The sequence below is a fragment of the Helianthus annuus genome, chromosome 14, assembly GCF_002127325.2.
Source record: "Helianthus annuus cultivar XRQ/B chromosome 14, HanXRQr2.0-SUNRISE, whole genome shotgun sequence".
Taxonomy (NCBI): Eukaryota; Viridiplantae; Streptophyta; class Magnoliopsida; order Asterales; family Asteraceae; genus Helianthus; species Helianthus annuus.
This window is the reverse complement of record NC_035446.2, coordinates 169,906,620-169,934,048: the sequence shown is the minus strand read 5'-3', so window position 1 is coordinate 169,934,048 and position 27,429 is coordinate 169,906,620. Positions and strand designations below refer to the sequence as shown.

The 27,429-nt window shown below is 36.3% G+C and overlaps 3 protein-coding genes across 3 annotated transcripts; 2 read left to right on the top strand and 1 right to left on the bottom strand.

Annotated features, from left to right (window-relative positions):
* Positions 1–10,670: 10,670 nt before the first annotated feature.
* On the top strand, positions 10,671–13,451 carry LOC110905039 (BAG family molecular chaperone regulator 7). Its single transcript, XM_022150924.2, has 3 exons — positions 10,671–11,507; positions 12,400–12,681; positions 13,041–13,451. The coding sequence occupies exons 1-3, from the start codon at positions 10,830–10,832 to the stop codon at positions 13,260–13,262; spliced, it is 1,182 nt and encodes a 393-aa protein (XP_022006616.1). The 5' UTR covers positions 10,671–10,829; the 3' UTR covers positions 13,263–13,451.
* Positions 13,452–14,752: 1,301 nt separating this feature from the next.
* On the top strand, positions 14,753–16,503 carry LOC110905038 (cysteine desulfurase, mitochondrial). Its single transcript, XM_022150923.2, has one exon. The coding sequence runs from the start codon at positions 15,083–15,085 to the stop codon at positions 16,391–16,393; it is 1,311 nt and encodes a 436-aa protein (XP_022006615.1). The 5' UTR covers positions 14,753–15,082; the 3' UTR covers positions 16,394–16,503.
* A 394-nt stretch (positions 16,504–16,897) lies between these two features.
* LOC110906291 lies at positions 16,898–19,440 on the bottom strand. The gene is made up of 4 exons (XM_022151464.2): positions 19,341–19,440; positions 19,084–19,195; positions 18,660–18,724; positions 16,898–17,245 (listed from the first exon to the last, which is right to left on the bottom strand). Exons 1-4 carry the CDS (start codon positions 19,422–19,424, stop codon positions 17,120–17,122), a joined length of 387 nt encoding a protein of 128 aa, XP_022007156.1. The 5' UTR covers positions 19,425–19,440; the 3' UTR covers positions 16,898–17,119.
* Between the last annotated feature and the right edge of the window lie 7,989 nt (positions 19,441–27,429).

Below are 27,429 nucleotides of genomic sequence, written 5' to 3'. Positions count from 1 at the left end.
TACCCGATCTAGTACCCGATCGGACAAATGTTAGGCGTGCATCTGAACAGTCTTTTGAACATGATCAGAGCCTTAGGCGTTCAACTAGACGTCGCAAACCATCCAACATAGCTCGTGATTCTTGATTATAGATCGTGATTCTTGAATTAACGTATTATGTATTACAACTTATGGTTACCAGACTTATCTAATTATGAATACCAATGTCTATTTTTGCTTGTTTTTTTTTACTAGTACCCATTTGACTTACAGTGTTGATATTAGTGTTGATATTGATTCTTAACTTGTCATATGCACATGTGCATATGTATTTAGAAGTTGTATATACCGTTTTTTAACTACTTGTTTATATATATATATAATATTGCTTAACATTGTAGATTTTACTAATAAAAATTAAAAAAAATTGTTAAATATACACAAATGTAACAAAGTATACAAAATTTAACTTTGACCCGTGTGTTTTATCACTTTTTACGCACCTACTGTATGCACATGTGCATACAGGTCATTTATTTTATTAATCAACATTTATTTTATTAATCGATGTAACATTACACATTTTAACAAACATATAAATGTTTAACTAATAACATGCATTTATACCACTTTATGCACATGTGCATATGGGTTATTCAACCATATCACTGCACACGTGCATATCAAATCGACCATAACATAATCCAACTATCTACTAATTTATTATCAATTAATAACTAATTAACTATCAACTAAGTAACAACTGATGTAAACCAAACATAGAACTTGAAGTATTAGAACATAAACTGTCTAGCCATGCACATATGCATGTCAAATCAACCAGTACACATAGCAATTGTCAACTAAGAAGTTAACCAAGTACCTACTGTTATCAACCCGCACCACAACAACAATTACCCACGTCTAACCAACCAATCGCGTAAAATGTATAACCAAACAACAACCAACATGAAATGTGAAATAAGTTGTAGCCTACACACACGGCTTATTTCTGATCCGTTTTCCATTTGCTAAGCATCCTCCAACATTGTTCTTGTTTCGATGCCTCTTCGTTTAACAGCTTCAACACCCTTTCGTCTCTCATTCCATTTATCATCTCCTTTGCCGTCTCCATAACGGTTTCTTTGTATACGTTTACGTCTGACAGCAGCAGCTTTGTCGCAATTTTCATTCTCAAATTTTTCAGCTGCATCTTCTGAACGGCTTTATTGGTACTAAAACCACATTCAAAGCTAACGTCACTGCCTTTATACGCTTCCATGTGTCGCATTGTGAACACACCGCAGTCAATAAAATTGTCAGTTGTTTCCCATCCCAGCCTCTTTCTTGTCACACTTGCGTTCACCATGCGTGATGCCGCTGGGTGTCCGACATGCTTCAAATACTCAACAACGTAATGTTTCTGCAATGCATAAATATATTCTCATAAATCAATATAATTATTCACAATTATAACACTAAATATAAAATACATACTTACCACTTTAGAAGGTGATCCTAAACTTCTAAAACTTGTTCCTTTCCCTGATGTCATCTTGTAGTACGCGAAGCTTTCATGCATGTTATCAACCACTTCAACCGTTGCGTTATCCAAATCAAAACAAATTATGTAGAAGTGTTTTTTTTCAATCATTGGTACAATTATAATGTTGAAATCTCTCAACTTCAGCAGCTCGTTGTCACACTCAACTACCTCTTTCAGGTGTGATGTTATTGTTGCATACGCCCTTTTTTCTGTTTGTTTCGCCTTTAGCATAAACTCTGGCTGCACATATTACATCAATACACGTCATGCACAAAAAAAATATTTAACGTATTCACAATTGTTTTTAATCATAATTTATGACACACTTACGATTGTTGTGGTATAGCACCATAACCTCCTTTTCCCTGACGGTTTTTCTTTCTTCTCCGTATAGTTCAACAGTGCAGCCCAGCAATCTATTACGTTCTGAGAGACCCACTTTCCTTCTTCAAGTGTGTTTATCCAAAACGCTCTGGTCGACAATCCATGTTGAGTTTCAAATATATAGTTGCTGCATACGTCACATACGTTTCATTAGTTTTTTTTTTATGCACATGTGCATCAAACATATAACATGCATTCTGATCAATATTTTATAATAATATAACTAATATGACATATGGTGTCCATATGTCATAATGCATAATTGTATATGCACACGTGCATCAACCAAAAATAATAATATTAATCTTAACAATGATAACATTAATATTACAAGTAATAGCAGTCGTAATGCATATGTAACTTACTTGAATGTCCACTTCACCTCCGTCAACTCATCTTGGACGTCTATGTCATCGTCATCATTCTTTCTATCGCCTTTTTTATTACTTTCTCCCCTATAACACAAGTTTGTACCTCAATTTGTCATAACGTCAATACAAATCATGTAATAAAACCACAACGTTCGTAATTATACTTACCATCGTTTATCGTCCATAACCGTCAACAAGTATTGCCATATCAGTTTCTCATCGTCGTTCAGCGGTTCATTCATTTCAATAGCATTCCCATGCACACTTGATTCGGCTTCTAGACTTGGCGAGCTTTGTGAACTTTGTGATAATAACATGAAACTTGGTATCGAAAAATCCACTTCCTTTTCATCATGCGGTTTTCCCTCCCCTTGTTCGTCAACGACACCTCTGTCCGCATCCGTCAACGTTTCTGCCAGCTTACCCGCCCCTTCCATCGATCCTTTCACTCCTTCCACATGACCCGTCATGGTGTACTCTTTGTCTTTTTTGATACTATCAGCTGTACCCGTAACAGTTATCAGTTTTGACATCTTATGTTCGCCGCTAAACGCTTTGTCATACTGCCTAACAAGCTTTATGACATTCTCGTTGTTTGGATATTTTAAACATGCTTCATCCAACTTTTTATCTAACGATGCTTTCGTCCTCAATGTCTCGTCCATCAACTGTTTGATTAATCCAATATGTTCCTGAATACGAGCACGTGTAAATGTAATAAAACTAATATGTACAATCTAATTGTTATTTGTTATATTCGTTACATGTTACGAATTATTTATATTCATTATGCACACGTGCATTATATAAAACTAGTGCAATTACTAACTTTAATGACACCACCAAACCATTGTGCACATGTGCATTTTTTCTTATGTGCATCAACTTTATTTTAACTATTATTTATTACGTAATATTTGTATCCACCTTTTTTATTATACTAATGCATATGTGCATTTTTTTCATAAATATCATTATTCGTTATAACCAATTATGCACATGTGCATTCTCAAATTATCATAACTATTATACATACCTCAAATGACTCTGGTTGAATTTTGCCGTTATCATCCGACTTGACAAAACCCTCATCATCTACTCCCCTATCTACGTCTTTGACATGGACATCGACACCAACCCCTTTAACATCTGTCACATGTGCCCCTGATCCGTCCCCTTTTAATGAAACACTGCCTGAAAGTATATCCTCCATATATCCTTCTCGTAACAATCCTTTCCCAAACCCCCCATTTTTTATCTCGTATTTTTCCCTAATACTCAACATGTCCTTTGTCCAAAATGACAACGGACTTGTTGTGCGAACTGAATTTATATGTCCGCATAAGGTTTGGTCCACGTATATCAACTGCACATGTGCATTATCACCATACATTACAAAATTATATAAACAAAATAATAATAATACGTTATACAATTTACAAACATGACAGTTAACTTACCACCATAATGGTGAGCGCGCCATTGAAATATATGGACTTGCTGTCTCGCTGCCAACCGTCCTTGTTGTTCTTGATTGTGTCGCATATAAATTTGCACCAATTCACGTTTTCCAAGGCGATGTTTTCGTTTAAACACTCGAGAAAATCGGTTCTACACGCCCCATCTTTCTTTGTCTCTACCATCGTGTTCATAAACAACGCTAAAAAATCGTATTTGAAAAATACCCCGTCGTCATCTTGATTACATACTATTCTTTCAACTATCCTACTTGGTGTCATTGGACACCCTTCGTACAAATGGGTCCACATGGCATATGTCCCACGACTTTCATCTTTGTCGTCTCCTTCTTCTTCGTTTATATCGATTGCTTTGCCTTTTAAATCCTCTTCACCTTTTACCTCTTTCTTTTTGCGTGTTTTCCCTTTCTTTTTTTTCCCTTTCTTTGTCCCTTTAACTATGTTCACTTGTTCTTCATCGTCGTGCTTTTTGGTTTCCTCATTCTTTTCACTTTTCTTTGTTTTGTCCTTAATTCTCCCTTTTTTGCTCTCTTTTCTTTGATAATTCAGCACAACCCCACCGTTTCTTAATCCTAACAACCCGCTTACTACATTTTCGTTGTCCTCTATATTACCTACAGTCAGCTTAATCACCATGTCTCTTTGGTTAAAATTATCTACTACAAAATGTGCCAGTCTTCCTGGTATGCTGTCTGTTTTGATCTTTAATATACTCCCGAACCCCATATTTTGTACTGTCTGCTTCTGTTTGTTTGACATTGCATTTACCCCCCTCAGAAGTTGATGCGGTGATAAACGTGTACGTATGGAACGCCATTTGACTGCCCGAAAAGATCTTTGAATCACTGGCTTTTTTTCCGTTCTGTCTACTGTCTTATTCGTTGTTATAACTGCTCTGTTCTTCGTTTCTGTTTAATAATGCATTGTAGTTTTCTGTTAGTTTCTGTTTTATAATGCATTACATTTTCTTTTTAATAAATCATTACGATGCACATGTGCAGACAATTAAAAACAAAATAATTATAAAACCCACATTTGTGCACCAATAAATCACAGATGCATTTCAAAGAATCACAAATGCATTTTAAAAAGCACATATGCATTTTAAAATTACATCAGTAAATCACATATGCATTTTAAATAATCGCATATGCATTTTAAATTATGGTTAATTATTTTAATAACACATACCATCAACATCTTCCATATCAACCTCGTTGTTTCCCGCTGGCGTGCTTTTTGATTTTACGGACCTTGTATTCCTAGTACGAGCTCCTTCATTCCTGGTATGGACTCCTTCAACACCTTTATCTCCTTCGACGTCTTCAGTTGTTTCGTTATGTTTTCGTTTACTTTTCCTTGTACTGACATCCTCAGATTTCGTTCTGTTCTTCCTTTTCAATATGCCTACAGTTCAATTTGTAACGGTTAAACAATAAAAAAATACTTTTAAAAACATTCATGCACATGTGCATGTACCCATACTATAAAATAACAATAAAAAAAACTATATAACTAACAAACTATAACCTTTTGGCTTATCGTTCTTGTATTCATCTTCAGCCGCGTCAGGCATCCTTGTTGATCCTTCATCTCTTGACCTCAGTAAAAATGTTACTTTCTTTTGCGTTTTCTCCATTGATTATCTACAAGTAACGTGTGTATCAACATTAATTTATGATACATTCATCAACTAATTTATGATTCATTCATCAATGCAACAACATATGCACATATGCGTTTTTTAACATATGTACAATCGCATATTAATATATGCACATGTGCATAATAACATGTACACACATGCATATCAACATATGCACATGTGCATATATATATATATACATATGTACTTGATACTTCTATATTTAACACTACGTATCTGTATTTCTCACAGTGTTACTTTATGATCATGTTCTATTATTAATTATGATAGTGTCGTTTTTAATTACATAATGCCGAAATAAAAAAAAAACAAATATGCACATGTGCACGTGTATGTGAAACACCTTGATATACGGTTCTGTGTACACTATGCACATGTGCACGTATATGTGAAACACCTTGATATACGGTTCTGTGTACACTATGCACATGTGCACGTGTATGTGAAACACCTTGATACACGGTTCTGTGTACACTGGCGACGAGTAATGCACAATTGCACAAATGTTCATTACACAAACTTACCTTAATATTATGTTAAATAAATCAAACAAACTACATATGTGTTGATAATTATGCACATGTGCATTAACTTAGAAACAAACTTAGATTATAAATGTATCAATTCGAACTTCGTGTTGCCGAGCATATCAAACGCATTTTGTATAACATCATCATGTGTATAACATCGGTTATATAAAACTAATACAGGCATGAATCTAATAAGTTGAACATATCAAACTCACTTGTATATCATCATCATTTGTATAACATCCGTTATATGAAACACAGTTCTTAATAATACAGGTATGAATCTAATGATAACAGTCATATTAACATGATCGAATACACTTGCAAACTAGTGCGGTCGTGTTAGCATAATCGATTACACTTACAATATGAGTCTAATAATAACAGTCGTATTAACTTAATCGAATACACTTACAAAATAGTGGATTGGCGCTTGATTTCCGACGATTGATGAATTATGATGAATCGCTAATCCGATTAGCCCTAGTTGTGCAGATTATCCCTAATTGTGCATCAAAAATCGACGAATTCTTTCAAATTAGCCCTAATTCCTCGGATGTATGACGATACGGCGATTTGTATGACAGATTTGTGATATTGTTGAGCGTACAGGATCGATTTTTCGTATAAATCTCTCTGAAGAATATTTTTTCGTATAAATCGCCTTCGAAGAATGGATTAGAGTGGATTGTTCGTATGAATCGCTGTGACTTTATCGGACGTGAGATGTTATTTGGTGTGTATTTTATTTTCTATTTGACGTCCGTTGATATCTGTAACTTAACGAAGGAAGCGGCTGTTTTTAAGTTTGCCATGTAATTACAATAATGCCACCCGTTCACACTGGTTCTCGCGGTTCTCGCAATAAGGGTGGTTCTCGCATGAACCTTACCCTATATATATATATATATATATATATATTTTATGAAATTTGGTTTTTTTTTATAACCAATTTGTATGAAAATAAGTGCACTTTACATCAATAGCGCAGGTAAGCGAACAACAAGCTGCGCCGCTACCCATGATAAAGTTTAAAAGAAAGGAAAAGTTGGACTTCGAGATGAAAGATGAATCTATTTTCCCTTTTCCTATTCACAAAGAGTATTAGGTGTATTGCTTTGCTTAATTGTCGGCTTTTATATATTAATAAAGCAAAAAGGAAACTGGATTAACCAAAATATTATTATTTTCATGAAAGAATCTAGCAAAGGTAATTAATAAGTAAAGAATATTTGTACTTAATAATTAATGGTTACTACTGCCAAGCAGCTAGCGGTGGAGTGATTGGAGAAAGACTTGTGTTTTTTGTGATCCAGGTTTAACTCTCACACTTCTCATTATTTTATGTGGCATCCAGGTGAAGGGCGAATACGAGTGACGCCGATTCGTCTTGGATGGGAGGCGAGGGTTTACCGGTTATTTCACTGTCGTGCCTTCGGGCCAAGGGGCTGGCGGCGGTCGAGTAGTCGACCTTGGCCACAGCGCCCGATGTCACGGTGGTTGGGACGTCGTTCATTAACGTTCAAAAAAAGTAATGGTTACTACTTAAAAAAATGTCAAAAATTACTTGTATGGGATTTTAATCTTTGTTTCTTATCTCTTTTCTTTAAATTTTGTCTATTATTGTATATGTTTGCGTTTATTTATGTACAGAAAACTCATTTCATACACTATTCACAACACTAAGATAGTATGATGTGATAATATATAACAAACCACCCCATATCTAAACATATGATAATTGATACATGTAAGATTGGAGTAGGTGAGTGGTGAGCACTCATAGAGCAAAAAGACAAATCGAACCCACATGCACCTCATTGAGGAAAATCACCACCGTACTAAAAGATTCTTTCATCTATGTATATAACTTTTAATTTTAAACATATATATAAAACAACAAAATCACAAAGTTATCCTTGGTCTTTTATATGTATAGGTTAAATAATCTTGGTAATTGTATTTAGATTGAATGAATGGATTGTAATCAGAGTTACAAATATTGTGGTTTATATATATAACGCCATTTTACATTTCAACACTCTACACTATCACTAAATAATTTTCTAATAACGTTATACCATAAAAATTCTATTAGTAATCATGATTCATGAGGTATTTGAGTCATTTGACACCATAGTCATGATATCAACTTTTACATCACATGTGATGTTTGAGGTTTTAAGTTTTTTCATCAAGTGTTAGGCCGTGGTGTATGGTGGGGCGGGGGTTGAAACTTGGGTTGGGCATTTGGTGACACGTGTCCGCGGAGCCAGCCCACTGCCGGGTTACGTGTCCGCGAGGTATGGCGGGGCTTGGGTTGGGCTTGGGTTGGGTGAACCGCGTGGCATAAATGGTTTTTTAAAAAAAATACAAAAAATTTATAAAAAATCACACAACATTTATAAAAAAACCTACAACTTTATTAAAATTTTAAAAATTACATAATCCTAAAAATTACATAATTTCTAAAAATTACAAAATAAAAAAACCTAAAGCGTTAAAAAATTTTCAAAAAAGTCGATCTTTTCGAACGCCTTGTTTTCCTTGCCTCGAAACTCTATGTTCGCCACCGCCACCGGGTCCTCGTGGCTTAGCTCGCCACCGGGAACCGCATCGTAGTAAGCCTTGAAACGCTCGAGCTTGGGCCGTAGCTCGCGCCATTTATGTTGGCACGCGTTGAGGTTGTGGCGGTCGTTACCGACGTTTTGTCGGTAGGCCGCAAAGGCTTCCGCCCAATATTTTGTTTGGCCCGGTGGCCGCCCCTTCATAGCGTCGACGACGCTAGTTACGAGTGTCATTTCTTCTTGACGGGTCCAGGATGCCATTTCTTCTTGGGTTCGTGGGATGGGGGGGACCAGCGGGGTAGCGGGTTACCGATAGTGGGTGTTTGGTTCGTGGGATGGGGGACCGGTGGGGTTGGGGTTGCAATATATAGGGCCTTTGGGTGACCCGGGTGGCGGTTATAGAAGATGGGGGGATGGGGGGATCAATTTGAATTTTAAATTTCAAAATTTAAAACACCCGCCTAACGTGGCGGGGTGAGCAAATGAGAGTCCGCCAGCTCGCTTGGCCAAACCGCCCCACGTCCGGCTTGAAAACCAAGCCCCAAGGGGCCACGCCACAACCCAAGCCCACCCGGGGTAGTGACTTGGGCGTTTTTCCCAAACCCACGCCAAAACTCCCGCCCCATACCCCACGGCCTTATATACTTATATCGATCATATTTTTATCGTTATTTTTTTCTACAAACCTTTAATATTTCGCTTCTTTCTAACAATGTCTATCTTTAATTCCTTCATTTTGCTTCTTTCTAACAACGTCCATCTCTATTTTTATCCCGATTTTGTTCAGCCTATCTATATCGCATTTCATTTTGCTTCTTTCTAACAATTTGCATCTTTAATTCGTGTTTCCAAGAATGTTTTATGAAGTTGGGTGTTCACGAAAACCTCACCATGAAAATTATCAAGTGAAATCCAAATCCTTGGACATTGCTTGAGATGCTCTCGTGTTGTGTTGGAAACGAAAGAAACATTCAATAATACAGTAGAGGTATGATACATTTTAAAAAATAACCTGTATTCATTATATCTTTAATATTATCTATCAATTATAAAATATCATTTTGTATGAATTGACATACAACTAACACTACTACAAATTCATATGGAATACTAGTATAAGTAATATTGTTTCTTAGTTTAACACTACTCTTAAACCCAACCCAACACATCCCATTCATAAATCACTATACGAAGGCAAATGTTTGATTTACTTCCTGTAATTCGAAAAAGACATCATGAATATTATAACTTTTTTTTTTCAATAAAAATGATATAATATAAAAGTTCTTACAATGTAGCCTCATTTAGGGGTGAGCAATAACCGAACGGTTAATCAAACCGAAACCAAATTAACCAAAAGTTCTTAGTATATAAAAGTTCTAGCTTTTATACATTTAATTCATGTATTTATACATCTATTTCATGTATTTATACCTAATGTTTGGTTTGGTTATTAACTGAATCTAACCGAAAACTGACAAATTAACGAATAAATAGAACCACTTAACCGATAACTTTAGTAACAGTTACGGATAATGCTAAGACTAGAGGGTATGGAGAGCCTCATCCCCATGAGGATGGGCCGCCACGTAGGCGCCACATCACCATCCCATAGAGAGTTGGCCTCCTTGCATTTGAGAGGGGGTGGAGAATGGGCCTACCCCACATTATTTTTAATGTTTAATTTATTTTATTTGTTTAACTTTTATTGTTTAATTTTTATTTGTTTAACTTTATAAAAACAATTCAAAACTTAAATAAAAATAAGATATAAAAAAGATAATAAAATCCATTACATAACATAAATAAAAATTACATAACCTAAAAAAATTACACTACCTAAAATTTATAAAAAAGACTAGATTTAAAAAATTTTAAAAATTACACTACTCGTTATCGTCTTCGTCTTCGCCACCGTCCCCGCCGTTTGCGTTGTTCCATATATGTTCTATCAAATCCTTTTGAAGGTTTGCATGCGTGAAGTCGTTGGTTAGCGATAACGAGTTTAAATCCTGTTGCGTCGGATCTACCGACAGTATTCCTGATAGATGCATTCCCATCATACGCACAAATCGCCCAACCTTCGTCTTCTAACCATGAACGCTCCCATTTTTGACCAATTTTCCTCAGGTTGAACAAATTTTGAAAATGCTTGACCAATTGTCCGCGATACTCGATTGCGTTTGTATTCCCACTACTATCCGTTTTTATCCCTAGTGACACCCCACCACTATCCTCGGTCTTCTTTATCTTCTTTTCCTGCGTCTCTCTCAATCATTATCATAACATCCGCCATTGTTAACCAACCATGGGTCGCTTCAGCAACCTTGACCTCATCGATTACATGCTATCCGAATCATCCTCATTCCCCTTCCATTCCACCACTGAACTTGACCTAACTCTCGATCTCTTAACCCCTACCTTTCCCTCACTCGATCTCTTTTCTCCGTTCGAAGACTTCCACACCGTTACTGACCTCATCCACGTCACCCGTACGACGCCGTTCGGTAGCTCTTCATCTCGGAAACTCATCACCAGACGCCGATCTAGTCCTACAACCGCCGATTTGTACCTCAAGTCGTTATCCGATCGTGTATCTGCACTCGAGCTAGGGTTTGATCTAGCTGAAAAACAGAAACAGAAGCAGAAACTGAAGAACTCAGATCGGAAGTACACGTGGACGGCTGAGATCAACAGTGCTGAGAAGGACGGTTTAGATCGGAAGTACAAGTTAACGACTGAGATTAAAGGAGGGAACAAGAAGGAGAAGAGCTGTAAATGGACGGCTGAGATTAAACGGAAGGGAGATGATGTACGGAAGTATACTTTCTCTGCTTCAACTGCAAATGCTGCTGGTGTTGAAGATGTGAGTGATGTTGAGAAAGAGAAGAATAATAGTAAGAAGAAGGATAAGAAGAAGGAGAAAGGACCTCGTATTGTTGAGATCCAAAGCTCTCCTGATCATGGCGCCCTTCTGTTGAAACAGGTTTTGTTTATTATCTTCAGATTTCATCATTTGGTTGCTGTTTTTTATCTGTTTATTCTAGTTGATTTGTAGAACAGATTAGTAAAATGTAGTGTGAATCGAAGCAGAAGGATAGAGATAAGTTTCCATTTCATAGCAGCAATTTAGAATTATATAGATATCTCAAGATCTGTGTTGCCTAGTAGGGGTGTAAATGAGTCGTTTAAGCTCGAGGTCGCCTCGTTTAACTTAAAAGTGCTTGAGGTCGGCTCATTTCGAGCTCTAATTCTAACGCTCGAGCACGGATCGGTCTTTGCTTGTTTATTATGTATTAATTAATTTATATACATTTATGATTATTTGTATATAACATAATGTACTATGCAGTTAATGCGGTAAAATATCGGATATCGGTCAAGATCTCGGTGAGATATCGGTGGGATATCGGTAATTTTAATATAATGCAGAATTTATACATATAGCAATTTAACACGAATAATTCAGTAATATATCAGCGATATATCGGTTATATCGGTCAATATCGCCGATGATACGGTACCGATATTTTGACACCGATATTTTACTAAGGGACCGATATGACCGTTATAACCGATATATCACCGATAAATCACTGATATTAACTGCATAGATAATGTATACTATTTAGTTATTTTTATCATAAATATTTTATATGATAATTAGTTATTGTAAAATATATCAAATAAAAGCTATAGAACAAAAGGCTCGTTTAGGCTCGCGAGCCCGCTTGAGCTCAATAAATGAAGTTCGGGCTTGTTTTTTCAAAAGCTTGTTTTTAGGCGCGAGCTCGTTTAAGCGCCACTTATTTCTAGTTCTTAGCAAACCAATTGCGAGTGGCTTGGCTTGTTTAAACAGAGTTTGTATAATATGGCAGGCGTTTGCTAAGAGGGTGGAGAAGAACAAAGGGAAGAAGAAGGAGTTGTCACCTCAAGATGCAGCCATGATGATACAGATGACTTTTAGAGCCTATCTGATACGGAGGTCTCAGGCTCTTCGTGCCCTTCGTGAGTTGGCTATTGCTAAGGGGAAGCTTAAGGAGCTCAGGTCTTTGTTCAATAATTTCTCTTACCGTCGCCGGGTGGCTCGTGATGCGGAGGAGAAACAGAGGTTTTCCGAGAAGATCATTGTGCTGCTTCTCACTGTTGATGCCATTGAGGTAAATACATAAGTCTTTGAGTAAATTACTTTTTGAGTTCCTGTGTTTTAGTGGTTTTAACCACTTGAATTCAAAATCAAAAAGTTTAACGCCTTGAATCCCTGACCGCTCATTTTATAACGTTTTGAGTCCAATTTTTAACACTTGAACTTTTGATTTTGGACTCAAGTGGTTAAAACTACTAAAACACAGGGACTCAAAACGTTATAAAATGAGCGGTTAGGGACTTGGAGCATTAAACTTTTTGATTTTGGACTCAAGTGGTTAAAACAACTAAAACAAAGGGACTAAAAAAGTAATTTACTCTAAGTCTTTTATGTTTAGAGTTTAGAGGATGTTAATTGTTGTTTGCAAAACAGGGTGCTGATATCCTGGTGAGGGCTGCAAAAAGGTCGATGGTGGATGAACTGGAAGCGATGCTGGACGTGGTGGACCCACAGCCAGGAGGGGGTAAGTCTCTATCGTTGAGGAGGAGGACATTCGACATGCCAGATGGTGTGATCCAAAAGGAAGTAGCGGAAGGTGTGGCTCAGGTTGTTCGCATGATAGCTCAGGACGATGGTTCTGAAACCTTCGAATGAGCTTGTTAGTAAGTCCGTGACTATGAAATCCATGTTGAGTTTGTCTTAGCTTGCCGGTGTTTTTCGGGTTTTATGTAGGTTTAATCTTTGTGTTATTGCTACAATCTGTATGTTTATGTTTCTCTGCTTGTGCGAAACCGGCAGATGGTACTATGTTCTAAATAAGTTAAGTTTTTTTTTTATTTTTTTTATTTTTTTATTTTTTGTTTGTTTGTTTGTTTGTTTGTTTGTTTGTTTGTTTGTTTGTTTGTTTTAATCTTGTGAATTACTTTGTTTGTTTGAACGGCAAACTCAAAAACCCCTAAACGTACTCTCAATATCGTTTGCTCATAGTGAGACTTGAACCTTCACCCGTCATTAGTCATTAAGACCGATAATACTCTTAACAGGTTACACCAAAGTATTTCAACCCAAACGTGTGAGAACATCTTTAGTACTTGAGCAAAAATGAGTGAATGGAAGATGTTAAAATCCAAAATTAAGCGCAACATTCTTTCCCTCATTCCTACCTCTCTCTATGGTTCTTTAACTTAATCAAAAAGCTACCAAGGGTGTCCTCATCTTCCAACTCTTCAACTGTGTTTCTATAAATACTACCACTATGCCTTCTAATTCGCCTTCTAAAATACACTGAAGTATCGCTCCTCCCTTCTCAATGATTCTTCTTTCAACTTCACAATCTCTTCCGGGCTTCTTTGAAACCATCTCCCCATCATCATCTCTGAAAAATTAAACAACTTATTTAACACCGACTTTTCAAATAAATGGGCCAAACAAAAAACTGTCAGCCCGATAAATGACCCCCATTTGACCCATTACCCAACCCGCAAGACGCCCGATAAATGACCCCCAATTGACCCATTACCCAACCCGCAAGACACCCTATTGTCAGCCCGCTAGACCCATTTTCCTTTTGGAAAAAACAACTTAACTCATGTGACACATTTGAGATAAAACACAACTCAATAGAAAAATAATGCCTCAAAGCCAATCTTTTAGTTGAATTTTTTTAACCAAGTATACGAATCACTTTAGTAAGATACGATAACATGTGAGTATAGTGGTAAAATTATACTTTTGTAGGATGTAAATTTATGTACTTTTGAGTGTATATATAGTATAATATATAAAAATCAGTCAACTGAATGTTAGACAACTCGTACTGTTTACAAATACTTCGTTGGCTTTCAACTCAATAGCTTGGTTTAAAAAGACGTGAGGCGCTCCAAGTCCTTGTTTTCAAACAGCGCAAGTTGCTCAGAGACACTTAGCCCGTAAGCAGAGGCACGACGCGAGAGTTTAACGTGCATGAGGCACAAGATATTCATATAAGAATTATAAATAGGAAAAGAAATTTACAATCAAAAAAGGTTTTATGTACAACCTAAAACTCAACTATAAGCAGAACCTTATATGTAAAACCTCAAAAAATGTTATGTGCAACCTCCGAAGCTATATGTACAACTTAAAAAGAAAAAAAAGATCAGAAAACGAAATTGGAAAAGAAGAAACAAAAGAACGAGGAGAAAAACAAAATAAATAAATACAAAATGGGCTATTAGCTTGAACCAAGAAACCGGCCAGTCGGACCGTTTTGTAGAAGGGTTGGACCTGGTTTTTATATATATTTTTTTCCAGATTTAAACCTTATTAATTTTTATAATATTTACGATACATTCTGGTTCTTACGGGTCAGGTCCGGTTCTGAAAACATTGCTGATTGCTGTAAACGTGCCGCATGCAATAGCTGACCGTATTAGCCCTAATTCAGATCTCCTCACGATCACCATGAGTTTTTAAATCTTGTATACACAAAAAAAATGGCCTCCAAGATCATGGCATCCACCGTCCGCCAAACCCTACCACACATCCGCCCTCTCTCCACCGCCGCCGGAATCTCAATCAAAGGCGTCAAAATCTCCGGCAGACCACTCTACCTTGACATGCAAGCAACCTCCCCTGTTGACCCCAGAGTCCTCGACGCCATGCTCCCATATTTCATCTCCCAATACGGTAACCCTCACTCTCGCACTCACCTTTACGGCTGGGAATCCGACCAAGCCGTGGAAGCCGCACGCGCACAGGTCGCGAGTCTCATCCACGCGTCACCCAAAGAAATCATCTTCACTTCCGGTGCAACCGAATCTAACAATCTTTCCGTTAAAGGTGTCATGCGTTTTTATAACGAAAACAAGAAACACGTGATAACAACACAAACGGAACATAAATGTGTTTTGGATTCGTGTCGTCATTTGCAGCAACAAGGGTTTGATGTCACTTACCTTCCGGTGAAACCGGACGGTTTGATCGATTTAAACGAGCTTCGGAATTCGATCCGGAGCGATACGGGTCTGGTTTCGGTTATGGCGGTTAATAACGAGATTGGTGTGATTCAACCTATGGAGGAGATTGGGGGAATTTGCATGGAGTTTGGTGTTCCGTTTCACACGGACGCCGCACAGGCGTTGGGGAAGATTCGGGTTGATGTGAATAAGTGGAATGTGAGTTTGATGTCGTTGAGCGGGCATAAGGTGTACGGGCCGAAAGGCGTTGGGGCGTTGTATATGAGGCGCAGGCCGAGAATACGGGTTGAGCCGCAGATGAACGGTGGCGGGCAGGAACGAGGGGTTAGAAGCGGGACGGTGGCGACACCGTTGGTGGTGGGAATGGGGGCTGCGTGTGAGATTGCGATGAAGGAGATGGAGTATGATGCGAAGCGCGTTGTGAAGTTGAAAGATAGGTTGTTGAATGGGATTACGGCGAGGGTTGATGGCGTAATGGTGAATGGGAGTATGGAGAGGCGGTATGCGGGGAATTTGAACTTGTCGTTTGCGTATGTTGAAGGGGAGAGTTTGTTGATGGGGTTGAAGGAGGTGGCTGTGTCGACTGGGAGTGCGTGTACTAGCGCTAGTTTGGAGCCGTCGTATGTGTTGAGAGCGTTGGGTGTGGATGAAGATATGGCGCATACTTCGGTTAGGTTTGGGATTGGGCGGTTTACCACTGAAGAAGAGGTAGATAAAGTGGTTGAACTGACGGTTAATCAAGTTGAGAAGTTGCGCGAAATGAGCCCGCTTTATGAAATGGTGAAGGAAGGAATCGACTACAAGAACGTGCAATGGGCTCAACACTGATTCAGTAATTTTTCATTTTTGTTATTTCCGGATGATTTGACTTGAATTTCTACGTAAATCGTGTATTCACTATTTGGCGGTACTACCAATGATTAATCAGATTAGATGTGTAGAGCGCTCAAGAATGAATCGGTTGGGTTTTCAATTGTTTTGAAATATAAACCAGGCCCAATAATTATAGCCCAATAGTGACATAAATTATAAAACAACCAGGTTTTTACAATAAGTAATCTGATCCAAAGGCCCAATTAAAATCATTTATTTAAAAGGTCCATACATATTTATGAACATGCCCAAAGCCAATTACTAAACAGGCCCAAAATCAAAGATGGATACCAGATCGTATTAAATTAAAACGAGTCTGCACTCCTGCATCTCTTAACTCGTTTATTATTTAATAAGATCAACTTAGTCGGCAATTTAATCCAATATCACCAAAAGATATTGATAACACTAAAAGTATCAACACGAGGTAGCCAAATGAAACAACAAAGAGTGTGTGTCTTGTTCCAAATTAAAGTTGTTAAGATTTATATTAAGGTTGATTTGATGATACATAAGGTGGTTACATAACCGTATACTTGAATCTCATTCTAACTTTCACTATACCTATCAAACAAAACATATAATTGCATTATATCACTTGCAGCCGTCTACTTAAAAATGTATTAAATGCCTATATATGTGTTGTATACATGAACATGTATACAAAACAAAACAATTGACTCATTTGTTATGAATCGGCGTCTTCCTTTGAGGTAAATGATAGTCCATCACCACAACATCATCATTCCTTGGATCGACGACCTCTTCTTTTTCAAAATATTGAGGTAAAGAAGACAGTTTTGTATCCTACAAATACATCAATAACGATGTCATTATTTGTTTATTTTCACAAAATTTTAAGTATCTTGATGTAATTTGATTACATCAATATATTACATAAAAAGAATTAGAGTTAAATGCCATTTTAGTCCCTATGATTTTGGCCATTTTGACAGTTTAGTTCAAATGTTTCATTTTTCGCCTGTGGGTTCAAAATGGATGAAGTTAACCCAGTGGACTAAAATGACAACGGTGAAACTTTTTTAGACCCGCAGACGAAAAATAAAACATTTGGACTAATCTGGCAAAATGGCCTAAACCATAGGGACTAAAATGAAATTTAACTCAAAGAACTATAAATTTATAATCTCATTTTATGTTTGAAGCAAGAGAATGTTACATAGTCAAAGTCAAATGGTAAACGATCAAATATAAAAAGTTTCCTTAACTTATGGAAGCCTTCTCCCTATTACCAACATTTCTTTTAGAAAAGCGACAAATGTGTGTATTCATTTTTATTTCCCAAGCATTTCTCACTAGTAAAATGTGAGTTTCTAAGTATTATATTTCATAAAATACAACCCAATAAAAAGTATCCAATATATAAATATAAAATACAAACCAATAAGAAGTATTCAATATAAATGATTTTGTTTAAATGGTATCTATAAGTATGATGATTGTGATAGTCTAAATTTTTGTACATACACTCTATGTTATTATAACCAATGTTTTAAATACCGGTATGAACCGGCCGGTTATACCGGTTAAACCAGATATCAGACACGAGTCCGGTACAATAAAGGCCGGTAAAACCTGAATACGGTATTTCTTATGTACCGGCGGTAAATCCGGTTCTACCGGTTCAAATCGCAGTAGCGGTTTGCATTATCTTAAGATTTGATTTCTCAATTTTGATAAAAGACAATATTAAGGTAATATTGATCTTCCAAATTTCTTGTAATTAACTTAGTGTCTTCTATTCCAATATTTCATGGTTATTGAAATTGTTACTCACCTCATACAATGCAATATTGTTTATAACTAATAAAAATATTCTTAAAATGCTTAATAGTTTACAATTAAAATAGTTATTTTTAGATAAAACTATGACAAGTTACATAAATCCTAGTTGAGATTGAATTATTTTTTAGATGAATTCGTATTTTATGGAATTTATAGGGTTAACTAGTAACTCGGTTCAACCGCCCGATACAACTCGGTTCAACCGGTTTAACCATTTTAGAGCCCAACCCGGTATGACTTAAAAACCGGTTTTTAAAACATTGATTATAACTAAAAAATATCGTTGAATAGTCAACAATTAAAATTTCAATTGTAAACATTTAGATGGTATGATTTCCAATATTTGGGTGTATGTATTCTATAAATAATTTAATTAAAAAAAATTGTATTTATTATAAATCAATTGTCTATTTACCTTAAAATGTTTTCCCTTTAGCAAAGCCACATGATGAGAGGAAGAAGATTCAACAATTTCACTTCCTGCATATTAATCATATCATCCTCATTTAGGAAAAACAATGCATTCAACTATAAAACATATTAAGCATTAGTAATTGCATATGTATCTATATTAACATTGTGTCTTCAACACATAACCAATTACACAAAATCATTGGTAATAAAACTAACAAACCTAGCTATTATCATAAAAATAAAAAAATAGTCCAAAATTGTCATGCATGTTTGCACATATCTTATGATCTATAAATCAATCTCTATAAAATGTTAACTTCCAAAACATAATTAACCGATTAGTTAGTTGTGGGAAGGAGGGCGCGTTCTTGGCCTTGCATAATCCGAATAAAGCACACCAAGTCGATGTTCGTTGTGAAACGAACCTTCTTTAAAATCCCGATCAATCTTCCTTATATCTTGTCCATTTAATTTACCATATTCGCCTTTAGGAGATGGGGTCACAAGAGATCCAACTTGACTCTTTTTTTCTGAAACCTACAAGTTATAACAAGTAAAATCACAATAAATAATCATCACTTGAGTAGTTTCTTCCTTTTTTTTTTCTCATGACTGATAACATCATGAATGATGAAACTCTAATACAATTTATACAATCTTAGAGAGAGAGAGAGAGAGTAACCTGAAGAAGAAGACGTGCATTTGAGAAATGCATGCAAAATATAAGTAGGAAGAAAGAGGTAAGTGAAACCACATGAGAAGCCATACTTAACTTGATCCTAGCTAGCTGCTTCACAAGTTATTGAACTTGGGTATATATATATATATAGGAGTTAACTTGACACACTTGGTGGTTCAGAATAATTGATAACTTCTGTGTACGTACGTCACAAAATGTTTATTAATGAGGCGAAACAGTACCGTATATTTTAGTAATGGAAATTATTAAAATAAAGATGTTATAAAACATTAAGATTTTTAAACTAATGAAAATGTTTTAAATTATTTTCAGCCATATATACTAGCTTTCTAAACTCATAAAAAATAACACCTGCATGAGTACTTTTTTGAAATGACGACTTTCTTGTGTTTGATGGGCGCACTCTTTAAATCGGAGATTCTCGTTGTCCATTCCGGCCAGACTATGTTGTCTTAAACAGACTATGTTTCATTCCCCCGTGAAACCATGTCGTTGACTGCCACTTGAAAGACGTTGTTCAAACACAAGAGCTAAACACTCTCTAGCGTAACACATGGTGGGACGAAAACCTTAGTGGGCTCAGGATAGAACTTGACACCTCTACAAGGAAGTTAGGCTCTATCCATCATTGTCTAATCTATCAAAATGATACAAGTGGGGATTGAACTTGGGTCTTCATTGGAGAACCCAAGCCTCCCTACCACCAGGTCATAAGTGGTGGATTTACGTGCATGAGTACTTAAGATGCAACTTTGTCCGACAATTAGCGTGTGACGGGACGCTTTTGGGACAGGGAATCAGGTTTCTCGGGTTTATCTGGTACATCGCCACAATTAGATCTTGGTATGAATCAAGATGGATAATTTGGCTAGTTAACCTGAGAGTTAAACCGAAGAAACACGATGGCAAAGGGTAGAAAATTGAGTTCGGATTCATTGGATTCAATGGGAACATCGCCGCAATTGTATATAACAAACTTGAAGGATCTTATTTTTCTAGAGAGTCAATTTTGGTAGAACATATATTTTTAGGATCTTTTTAAACCGTTGATATATTTTGTTGCGGCCTTCTGATGCACTATCAACCCCATGACTTTCCAAAGTAGAGGTCTTTAAGTCTCATCAGGAGCAAAATGCTCTGGGTTGAGCTAGGTGTTATACAACAATGGTCCTTCGGGTGGAGAGTTTTCTCTTGAATGATAACAGATAGGTCACCAGTGATGTCTGTGTTCGCGGGCCTAAGTGGCCTTTTGCTATTGGGTTTGCTCGAATGATCGGGCTTTGTTGGTCGTTAAAAAAATGGTTATTTAAGTAAATATATCTAATCTATCTAACTCGTAAAGTTTGAATTAAAATAGTTCTAATTAACAAGTAGGGAAATGAAGTAGGATATATACTTGCATATGTTCAAGTTAAAAATATAAAAAGAGGGTCGAAGATCTATACACATGCAAATAAAGTGTTTAACGAGACTTGTGAACTCCAAAGTACCAACTATTCACAAGATCAAGAAAGGGTTGTGCCTCCTTGTCCCCCATTTTCCGTCATCTATCACTTTCAACATTGCCCCGTCTTCCCAACTCTTGGGTCTTGCTATTTGCTTATATTATTATTGTAGTCACATAGGATCAAATAAACTAAGTTTTATTACTTTGATGGTATAATTTATATAAGTTTTGTTTGTGGCTTTACATCTTAACTATTTCTGTTTTACTCAAAAGCTATTTTAATTTGTTATTCATGCATACTTTCTTATATTGATTTAGATGACATGCAAAAACAACAAAAGCATTATTGTTAAAAGTTCAATTAATATATGTTATTATAGTTAACAACAAGATCAGATAACCTTTAAAACACTCGCCACCATGTATGGCGACAACAACTCCTACTAACCATGTGAAATGGTTTCATAAATGATTTACAACCGGTTTATGGAACAACTTCGTGTGGTTAGTTAGAGTTGGAGTCAATATGGATGTTGATGATGGCTAGAAATGATGAAGGTGGTATGTTAGTGGTTTTAGAGGGGTGTTATAACTTCTTGTTAAAATCTATAGAATAAAAGTAAATTAATAGAGAAAATGGTAATAAAAATGTAGGGTTACAAGAAATGTATGTATATATGTTGGGGCAGAATTTGAATCATTCCATTTAGAGTATGAATATCATGTAGTAGGTGGGGATACTCACATGTACAAAACACGTTGTACCGTCAACATGAGTACACAAAAGATCCAATTTATGTTTTTATATATGGGATCCTCACAAGTATAAAACATGTTGTACCTTCAGCATGAATGCACAAAAGATCTTATTTTATGTTTATATATAGACACACTAATATAATACATATAAGGAGTACCAAAGCATAATGGTATATAATTTTAAAAGTGTAGGTAATCACAACTTTAAACATATGATACGATCCCAAGACATATTAATTTTAAGATAAAAAATACACTATAAAAATGATATTATTTTGTAATTTAAAAATTAAAATGTTGTGTGATTAGTGATTCTGTATTTTCCGTTGCCCCGCGTGACACACATCTACATTGGCGTTGGAGGGGACCCGGGGTGGTGAGTGATGGAACCCCCATCACTCGTGAAAAACTTAGTACACTGCCGCCACCATCATTTATCACTCGTAAAACTTACTATGCGTGATATTTATCACGCGTTGAATTTCGATGTTTCAGTTGACAAGATGACCATTTGAGGGGTTTTTTTTTTATATATAAAATCCAACCATTTCCACTAAAAAAAGGTTGTGAGTGATGGAATCATGGTTGATGACATGACGGGACTTGATTGGAAGTTGTGAGTGATGAGTGATCACCACCCCCTCCCCCCTTAGTTGGGCGGGAGGGACGGCCGACCCTACAAACTTTTCGCTTAATGGAGAGTATATAGTTTTGTATAGAAATTTTTGGGTATACACGTTTTTTTACCCCCGGTTTTATAGAAATTTTTGGGTATATACGTTTTCGACCACCCGGTCGGAAATCTCAAGTTTCGCTACTGCTCATCTAGTAAATAAATATCCAATGTAATTAATTTATAGATTTTAATTAGTTTGTGAAACCAACTAGTAAATATACAATGTAATTAATTTATAGATTTGAATTAACCAACGTATAGTAGAGACATATTGATTGAAGAAATTAGGGTGGCGTGTTTTGTTGCCTGTTTGTTTCACCATTTCATTCTTAAGCAGCGAAACGAGACGAGAAGATACAAAACAGAGGCTCAATTGTTTATTTATTACTCCATCTCGCACTTCAACGACTCCCACTTTGACCAAATTATTATAATTTTTTTTTGTCAAATAAAATCACATTCTAGCTTTACAATGTATTTTGTAAAATTGTTTTTTTTTTTTTTGTATTCTGTAATTAAGTTTTTCTTAACATAGTGAGTTTGTAAATTACACTTGCTGTTTTCTTAATTTTTATATGTAGATGGTAGATAAAAATCGAGATGGACATGGTTTTAGGATACTATTTGCCAAGCCGAGAACTACTCGAGACCGGCTTACTAAAATTTTGTATTGAGCCAAGTTTAGACGTGCTCAAGACTGAGCTCAAGATTTTACTGAGACTCAGTTAATATATGAGCTCGAGTAAGAGTTACATATACTGTATCTAAGCCAACTTACAAGCCTAAACGAGTGTTTTATTTGTATATATTTTGTTGAATATACTAATTATATAAAATTGTGATAAAAATGATTCTAAAATGCTTCTAAAGTATAATATGTTATATATATAATATCTATATATACACACACGTTATTTTTTTATAAAAATGTAAAAAAAAAAAAATACTCAATAAATAATAAACAAGCTGACTCAAGCCGCGTTTGAGCTTGAAAAATTATTCACAAGACGAGCTTGAGCTGCAGAGATCGAGCTCTAAACGAGGCGAGTTCAAGCTCAAACTTTCTTAAGTTAAACGAGTGGATCTCGAGTCCTTTACACCTCTAATTAATAAACCTAATTATTTAGTAGCGCTATGTAATATTTCAAACTAAAAACTGTTACACTTGTTTTCTTGATTCTGTACGTAGTAATTCAATCAAAAATTATATACTATCAATTTGAAACACAACTAGGCAATAAGTAGTTATACATGTTGCAATAGTGTTTTATTGTGCATAACAATGTTGTTTTTTGGGCTTCACTTGTATCAATTTAATTAATTCAAATCAAAATAGGTTATTTTGGACTTTAATCATCATGTGAGCCCTTCTCAACTTTGTATTTGAAACAATTACCATACTATAAATTTGTAACATGTTAGTACTTTAGTGAGTTGTATTCTAAGGTTAGGGAGTTTTTCAAAAAAAATTACTATACTTTTCACTTTTTTAACCAAATATTTTCATTTTTTGCATTTTAACATATTTAGTTTTATTTTTTTACTTTTAATACACATTTTTCTATCTTTTGCAATTTAACCCCAACATATTTTTATTTTCAACATTGATCCCCGTATTTTTCATCTTTTGCAAATTGTTCGTTTTACGTTTCGTTCTAATTTTGCGAGTGAACACGCCGCAACGTGCGTGTGGGATTCAACATTTTTCGTCTATTTTCCCCGTTTGACAGGATTGTTACAACGCGTCTATTTTTCCCTATTTGACAGGTTCGTCGCAATGCGCGTGCTCTTAGATCGACTTAGTTACTCTTTTCTATTTTTAAATTTCAGTCTAATTTCTTCGCATTATAATGCCGCAACAGGCATGCGTGATTCAGCGATTTTACATATGCTTTTTCGTTCAGTGTTGTTATTTTTTCCTTTTTGTTTATTTTGTTTTTACGAGTTTTTTTCGTGTTGTTGGTTGCTGGTAGTTGTGTAGCATTAGTGCTACTTGGAACGGTTTATGTCCCCGCCGCAACGCGGGGGCACTTAATACTAGTTAAAAACAATTTATATGAAATATTCAGTTGGTATGTTAAGTTTCTGTATTTCGTACTAATCATCCCGAATTAAATCTCTAGTCATTACGGTTAGGCAATTTAATTTGTCATAGTTCCGGTCCTCATTATGGACCGTTGTTTGTTCAATACATTAAACCACTATCTCAATGTAAATTCATAATACGAAAAATCGATATATTTGTTAAACCACCTGAAGGGTATAATTTTGTCTTTAACTAGAAAAATAAGAACCAAAAAGCCCACCCACATCTTTAGGCTGTGGTGGGATCATGCATGTGTTTTTGAGGTGTTATGGGTCAGATTTTGAGGAATTTGGGCCGGATTTGCATGTGCATAGTGTTTGGTGGAAATTTGCCCTTTTTTTTGCTTGTGACCAACGATGATAATTCGTATCGAACTAAGGTAGTTGATGACATATGATAACGATGGACCAATGGTTGACAACGGATCTTAGATGTTACGCAGGGTGGGCGATCGTACATGGCCCATGTTCTACAGGAGGTCATTTTTTTCGTTAGGTAGTGTAGGTTGATTAACATATACAAGAAAATAGTATTAAGTTAATAGTAATTTAGTATTAAGTTAATAGTAATATCATGTTCTAAAACTGGTCCCATACGTCAAATATAAGCATCCACCATTATTAGTTTCATATTTAATTATGTAAGATCTTTAATCCAATAATAAATATACCTAACAAACTTTCTAAATGTTTAACCCAAATAGAAACAGAACAGAACAGAACCTAACCACTAATTTGTCAACACAACCAAATGTTGAAGATCACGTAAGCAATTTTCCGGTGTGAAAGTATATGCTATTTTATTGAATTGTATAAAAATATAACCTTTTATTAAATCACATATTACATTTTTTAATAATTCCCCGTTTTATAAGTAATATTTTGTCAGGTAATGGAAAACAGGTAATGTACAAAAGAGGTAATGAAACCAGGAATTACGTTGGACTTCCACCAACTACAAGATATCAAACACTCCGACAAAGACCTCCACAGGAATGTGAGCCCCCAATACAACTGTCCCTTTTCAAATTAAACCTCTACTTATATTATTATTATTATTAGTATACATTATAATTCCTTTCCTATTACACATTTCCTCTTTTTAGTTTGATAATTTACATTATAACATCTTTTATGTTCTTTGTCTGTCACATTTTTCATCCTTCCCATTCCACTTAAACGAGGCATTTAGCCATGCTAAGACCACCCGTAGTGGTGAACAAAAATAATGCCCCCACCATGGGGCATTATTCGACACGTGGCATCCTAGTCAGCGTTGGGCATTATAGCAAAAGTGGCGTAGTGGGGCATTATTCCAATAACGCCCCTTCCAGTTATTAAAAAAAAAGGAAACAAATGGTGATTGGCTGGTCAAACACATGGTCACATGCAAAAGTGGGGGTTCTCAAAAGTTGTCAGAGGGTACTTCAAAATGATTGGTGGGTCAACCATTCCACAAAACAAAATGAGCGTTTTAAAAAAAACGCCAACAACAAATTTGAACAAAAAAAACGCCCGGAAACGCCGGGTGTAATGGGGTCCGGGGCGTTTTCTGGCGTTTTTTTTTTTTTTGAATTTTTTTTTTAAAAAAACGCCCCACTACGGGTGGCCTAACAAAAGAAAAAAATTATCATTTAATACAAAATTTAACTGTAGTTGGCGGAAAAAGATGAAACGTATGACCGGCGAGTAGGCCTGGCAAAAGTAACCCATTAAGTTGAGTTTGGGTCCATTTGGGTCATAATAATACATTTTTGGGTTGTTTTGGGTTAGTAATATTTTTGATGGGTCAAAATGGGTAAAATGAATAGGCTGGAATGGGTCCGTACGGGTCAAGTGAAAAATTAGAGCGGGCGAAATAGGGTTGAACAACAAATCAAGCGGGTCTTTGATGACGGAATGATGATCGGAGAAGTATGAATGGCGAACGGTGAGGATGGTGAAGAACGGAAATGGTGTGTTGACGGGAGGTGGTGGTTCGTGGTTGTTTGGATGCAGGAGACGGTGACAGTGGTAGGGTGATGAAGATGACGGTGTAGTGGTGACGATATTACGCGGCGGAGGAGGTAACACTACGGAGATGGTGACAGCCAGAGATAATGTTGATGGTGGCCGGAGGAGATGGAGATTAAGGTGGAGGAGATGGAGATTAAGGTGGTGATCAGGAAGACGGTGGTGATGTTAAGGTGGAGATGATGCGCGGTGGTCGGAGGTGGTGGTTATGATGATGACGAACAACGGAGAAGATGACCAGAGGTGGGATGTTGCAGATATTGTAGTGGTCCGACGGTGGATGATGGCGGCGATGATAATGTAATAGTGGCACAGATGATGACACGCAGATGATGATGTTTGGAGATCCGACGATGACCAGTATTAATGAGTGACGACGATGATGTGCGATGTTCAGTGAAGATGAATCGACCATGATGGATACGGTGATGATGTGCAATGTTCAGTGAAGATACGATGGATTTCGAATAAATTCGAAGACTTTTGATTCGAAGAGGATCCGAAAAGCTTGTTTCGAATCCGGACTGTGATTCGAATGGAACAGAAGGTATCAATTCGGACGGAAAGATGATTCGAATAAAACAGTGTAATAATTGTGGAACAGCTCTAATTTTTGAATAATTGTGGAACAGCTCTAATTTTTGACCCGTTTTAACAGCTCATGCACTTTTTTGACCCGAACCCGTTCCGACCTGAACCCATTCTCAACCCAAACCAATCCGGACCCGTTTTAACCCGACAAAATGGTCCCTTGATGTACAATCTCTTTAAATAATACAGTTTTTTAGCTAACCTGACCCGACCCGAAACCCATTCTGACCAGAAACCCGTTCCGACCCAAACCCGTTTCAACCCGAACCCGTTTTGACCCGAACCAAAACAACCCTTTTTTTAATTGACCCGTTTTGACCCGAACCCATTTTGACCCATGACCCAACCCGACCAGTTTGCCAGGTCTACCTAGACGAACAATGAACATGTACGATGTTAGTGTAACATAAGGAACAAAAGATGTAATTACCTACATATCTTAACAACGTAGATTATAATTTACTCTTTAAAAAAAAGCATGGTCGCAAAAGTCGCTAGAC